The following is a 5,773-nucleotide window of genomic DNA, read 5'->3' as shown; positions in this document are numbered from 1 at the left end:
AACTGTACACCGCTATGATCATTGCGGAATAGCGGTCTATAAATAAAAATTATTATTATTATTATTATTATTATGTCACTAAGGATGTATAACTTTAATCTGTTTCAACTTCCTGCAACCCAAATTACCGTATATACTCAACTATGTTGAGAAATTTATGCCCCACAATTGACCTTAAAGATAGACTTATATAAAAGTCAAAACATCAGCAATGTCCTAAAGCAAGCCTGATGCCCCAATCCCCATTGAACACCAATCCCTTCCCCTTCCATTCTGTTTTGCAAGTCTTTCCTTCCAATCGGAAAAACTTCCCATTTAAATCCACTTGCATTTCTCTCTGGTCCGTTTTCTAAGCCCTGGCTTCCTATGGAAAAAGCCCCCCCTTTAAATCCACTTGCTTCTCTCTTTGGCTTCCTATGGAAAAATTTCCCTATTTAAATCCACTTGCTTCTCTCTCTCGTCCGTTTTGCAAGACCTGGCTTCCAATTAAAAAAACTCTCCATTTAAATCCCCTTGCTTCTCTCTCTGGTCTGTTTTGCAAGACCTGGCTTTCTATGGAAACAACTCTCCATTTAAATCCACTTGCTTCCTTTGCCATTCTGATGTTAAAACCTCTCCTCCAGCACCTGGGAATCAGTTGGGAGAGGCCCAGAGAAGGAGGAGGAGGGACGGAAGTGGTATTTCCCACTTTACATCCTGCCTTATAGCCCCCTAAGTTTTACCCTCAAATTATCCATGGGTCATATGAAAATCCAGGATTTTGATCCTGAAACCTTCCCTTGACTTATACATGAGGTTGACTTGTACACAACTGTATATGGTAGTGGCTGCTATAAAGGAAGCTCTTGTCTCAAACAGGAAAAAGCTTTTGGGAGTGCATTGTGGGTTCAGTGCTGGGGCTGAGATACACTCAGATGCATCCTGTTTCTTAATTCTAAGACATGTCTGTGGTTCTTTCTGACCCACTATTTTGTAAAGAGTAAATTTTGCTATATTTTGCTACAACTGGTAAATCTGGAGTGGTAGGAAAAACAAAGCAGACCCTGTAAAAATGAAGTCTACTAACTCTTTTTTAAAAGTACAAAAAGTACCTCAAAGTTTGCTACCTTACCTCTGTAGCTGTAGTCATTGGAGGAATGCTTCCTCTTCTTCTTGTGAGAATCTGTCCCTAGCAAGACGAGTTCACTCTCCTGCAAAAGAAAACAATAGCATTTAAGCAGCAACAAGATAAAGATATGTATTATGAGCAGCAACTTGTGCCCCCCCCAAAACATAACTGTCAGCCATCAGCCCAACTCAGATAGCCAATGGTGAAGAATGATGTTAACAAACATCACCAGGGCATTAGGTTTGTCCCACTAGCATATACATACTTAATTCTAACACACATTTCCTGGTTGATCTGTCCTATATGATATTTCTGTGCTGCTAGGAACGCTGTGAAATTTAGAAATACACCATACAGAGAACACAGGATTTTCACAATTAAGAGTGGAAAATAATTTTTCCTAGCTGGATTTTCAAACAACAAAAACAGAATACAAAATTTACCTCAAGACTAATAGGATAAATGGCAGTGCAAGGGGAATGTTTGAGGAAAGGCACTGTGTTTACTTTCCCAATAAAATGAATAAGGGAGGTCATAGACCTCATTATTATTTAGGCTATATTTAGGGAGACAGTAACAATTGCAATTTGTTAAACCTGACTAACATAGCCAAAGAAATAAAATTTTAATTTAGAATTATCATTCAATTTTGAATTTAGCTGGGATCTGCCATGACGCAAATGGAACTGCACAAGTAAGATTTCTGAAATGAGACTAGGATTTGTCTCATCCTAGTTTTTAGATAAAGGGGATATAATTTTATAGATATCTTTCCAAAAGAGTAATAACATTCATATATCACTTTATAAATCCAGAAAATCATGTTTAGGGGCAAAGCACAAGGCTGATAGGGAATGGCCTCTGACCATTCTGACTGTGATAGCACTAGGACCATGGCAACTGAATGGCCCACTTCCGCCGCAGTCCAGTCGCCACCAGTCGCCGGATTATTTCCGTTCTTTTTTTATCCAGTCCAAAGGACTGGATCATGGCATCAGAGAGGCTTCCGGATGCTTTGGGGGTATATATCGTTTGACTGTCATGCCCCCTCAGTGTCCAGGACCTGCTTTATTTGGCCTGTGTGTTTTGGGCCTTAGTTTTCTTAAGGTCACATTTTTTACTACAAGAGATCAATACTATTGGCAGACCTGTTGAATAGGTCCCTCTCACGTTATTGTGGAACAAAGGAATATCAAATGGAGATTCAATAAACTGCTGAACTACTATTACACGTTCCAGTCTTTCACACAAGGTTTGAAACAAGGTAACAAATTCTTGTCACATTAAATTTCTTATTTGGCTTACTGAGTGCCAATTTTTCTAACAGCAGCCATTTGTGAACAGCCAGCTAGCTGCCATTATTGGGACCTCCTGCTTTAATTTTCCTTCTACTGTATCTTTATACCCTCCCCCCCCCCAAACATGTATACTGTAACTGGAGCCCAAGATAACACTCCACATGCCTGAGGAAGTGCACAGTAATTCATGAAAGCACACACTATAATAAACCGGTTAGTTTTAAGATGCCACAAGACTGTTGTTTTCCCTGGAAAATGTTTTTATACCCTTTCAGTTGCTGATGAAGGTGGGAGAACTGAACTTTTATACTAGAAGTAATATCCATTTAGATTTCATACCTCCACTGGCTTGCTCACATGAATTCTGTTAACCTGCATGCAGTTCCTGGTAGGCTATCGCTATCATGCTAGTCCTCAAATACAAGACTGGCCTAGAAAGCTTTAAGAAACAAAAGCTCTATAAGCTGTGATGGCAGAACAGAACTTCCACAGTCAAAGGTAATATATTTATGAGCAATCAGCTGCTTGTGGCAAACGATAAAGCCATTAAAAACCTGTTTTTCAGCTTCAGGGGTCAGGCTTAAAAACAGAATAGAGAGCAAATTTTCCTTGAGTTTTTATTTCTATTACAGGTTATCATATTTCATATTCTGGAATATCTGTATTCCCATATACATAATACATAATAAGGGATGGGGCATGGGAGAAAAGAAGTTAGTCACACGTCCAGCACCTGATGAGTTTTTCAAGGAGCCTTTGCTCAATCATTGGGAAGGATGAGGAAAGTCCATGTGGCTTTTGCTGAGTAAAGTGCCAGCTGACAACGGTGGCCAAATCCGCTTGGACTTCCCGTTGTCAGCTATGAGGACTACTTTCCTAAAAGGGTGAAAAGTGTGCTGACAGCCAGGAAAATTTTTACAGGGGCTTTGCGTGAGCAGAGCTTTAGAAAACTGAGCCCTCGGTCTCTTCCTCCTGTTCTCTTCCTCCTACCAAATTTCTGATAGTCATGGAGTAAGGGCTCTTTTGAGGAAAAACTCAGCAGACACTGGATGAGTAACTTTCCTTCAAGGCAGATGTGGATGGCTGAGGGCAATTTTTTCAGCTTTTGGAGGTTCTCAGATTTCAGGATAAGGGAGTTTCAGCCTGTAGTACTGTAATTTAAAAACGCTGGATAAACAGTTTATCAACATATTCCTAATTTCTCTGCAGCCATTTCATTCAAACCAGACTGACAAATGTGTCTGTATCTCAGATTCTCACCTTCAGTTTCTTCTTTGAATTCTTTCTAACCTCTTCTCGAAGCAGATCTTTGTAGGAATGTTTCTTCTCTCGCTGGGTTTGGCCTGCTATCAGCCCCACGCCGTCAACTTGTTCACTCTCTAGGCAGTCTGGAGGAAGCAACACAATGAAGTCATGAAATCATCTCATTTCATTCTACCACAAAACAATGTACCTGGAAATAAAGTAAGATGCATTAAAGGAAGCACACATCGAGTTACATGCTCCAAAACCACAGTGGGATCTAAACATTACACTACAGCACTGTCCCAAGTCTTTGGGGAAATGTATTGTGCTTTATGTTGCCATAGGGAAGATGGATGTTTTATACTTACTCTTGCTTAAAGGCTCTGCCACATGCCTAGGGATCTATGTTGTCCTATGTAAATCTGGATCCAGTCCCCGATCTACAATAATTATTTTAAGGAGCTGACTGAGTTTGAAAGTGCTGCGTGGCCAAGAATTTAATCAGCACTCTGAACTATCCTTGGTGAGCCTCATGATCCTGTCCTAATGCTTTCGAATCCCTGAAGATAAATCTGGAAATGCTGCAGAAACCCGGTCCATGCAAGACAATGGCTTTCTTTCCTAGCCGCTCACTCCATGGGATGGGATGGTATTCTCTGTGTAACACCTCTCAGATTTATGAAACAATCCTACCTTCTTTTTTCCAGGAGACATCATAAGCCATGGCGGTCCTGCAAGGGCCTGGGAATGTGTCCCCACGTCTGGGCTCCTTCCCCTGTTCCCGTCTACAGCACAAGGTCTAAGAAATAGAGAATGAGAATAACCCTCCCATAAAGTGGAATCATAAAGCAGAAAGAGACTGAATGAAGATGTTAAGAATGAAATGGAAGTGGAAGGATGAAGAGATGTGCCTTGACAGTTTACTCTTCAAAGACACCAGGACTCAGAGAGAAATATCACATTCAACAGGTAGTTCATTTATCTGGTTTTCATATTATGAAATATACTCTCAGCCTCAGGGGAAGGCAATACCAAACCTCCTCAGAACAATCTTGTCAAGAAAACCCAATGATGTGTTCATTTTAGGGTTGTTGTAAGTCACAAATGACTTGAAGGCACACAACAACAACAAAGCAAAACCATCATTCCTCTACATGTCAAAAAGAACAATGACCAACTAGCTTTCTTTGGCTTTTGTACCATTGCATGAAATATCAGGGGGAAGCGGCTTTAAAACCCATGTATTCTGAGCAAAGGGTCCTGGTGTATGTTCAGACTGGGGAGGAGATGTGGATTCTCTCATTTCAGGACAAAATGGATTGAGTGGACAAAAGGAGCTAGCCTACCATTTGTGTGTGATGTATAGCAATGTCAAACTTTGGGAAATGTAGTTGTGATGTAATTTTAACAGATGTTATTCCCATAGTCTCTATTGGCGTTGCTCTGAGTAACTGAACAGAAAAGGGACAGGAAGGAGAAGTAAAAGAAACTGGAAGAGAAGAGAGGGGAAGAAGCAGTCCTTTTTTCTTGGACCTCTACAGCATTTCCTACCTCTGTCACCTCAAGATGCTTAGGACTGCCATAACCTGCCTCAGGAACCCATTCAAACTGCAATAGTTCTCCTGTTGCGCATCCATCCCGCCTCTTAAAATGCCAAGGCACCTGCTCCATGACAGTTATGCAATCTCTCTCTAAAGCGCAGCTGCAGCTTTTAACTCGTGAGTCTCACAGTAACGTAAGGATTCAGCTCCAGGGTTAAAATATTTATTTGCTACAAAAATCTCTTGCATTTTAACACAATTGTATACAGCTGTAACTGAGGAAGGCAGTTTTTTCTCCTTCTGCTCTTCACTCCATATCCGTATGGCAACACATTTTGCAAGTAGCTCCAGAATGATGATTACTATAGTAATTTACTTATTGACAGGGACCCAAGGTGCCTCACATCAAATAAAGACAGTATAAAGTCACACGCGTTGAAAACAAACATAACTGCATCACACACACACACCCCCATATAAAAGCCATCCCTTGAGTACGCATTAAAAGCCTGCCTGAACAAAACCATTTTACAGGCAGAAACACCCTTCGAAACAAAACCTAAAACAGTAAAACAAACAAA

At 40.6% G+C, this 5,773-nt stretch overlaps 1 protein-coding gene across 3 annotated transcripts in view; it reads right to left on the bottom strand.

Annotated features, from left to right (window-relative positions):
* The window catches only part of HMGXB4 (HMG-box containing 4), a 21,204-nt gene extending 16,736 nt beyond the window's left edge, over positions 1–4,468 (bottom strand). For 2 of the 3 annotated variants that reach the window (XM_042468557.1, XM_042468559.1), the window contains exons 1-3: positions 4,345–4,468; positions 3,667–3,794; positions 1,112–1,190 (exon numbers count right to left, since the gene is read on the bottom strand). In XM_042468557.1, the coding sequence (XP_042324491.1) occupies positions 1,112–1,190; positions 3,667–3,794; positions 4,345–4,375 (238 nt within the window). In that variant the 5' untranslated portion in view covers positions 4,376–4,468. Of the gene's footprint in view, positions 1–1,111; positions 1,191–2,745; positions 2,846–3,666; positions 3,795–4,344 lie in introns of those variants that run through there. The other variant, XM_042468558.1, reaches the window with a different exon arrangement.
* Between the last annotated feature and the right edge of the window lie 1,305 nt (positions 4,469–5,773).

Source organism: Sceloporus undulatus, chromosome 5, assembly GCF_019175285.1.
Source record: "Sceloporus undulatus isolate JIND9_A2432 ecotype Alabama chromosome 5, SceUnd_v1.1, whole genome shotgun sequence".
In the NCBI taxonomy this organism is placed as follows: Eukaryota; Metazoa; Chordata; class Lepidosauria; order Squamata; family Phrynosomatidae; genus Sceloporus; species Sceloporus undulatus.
Note: the sequence above shows the minus strand (reverse complement) of the source record. Positions and strands in the feature narration are given on the sequence as shown.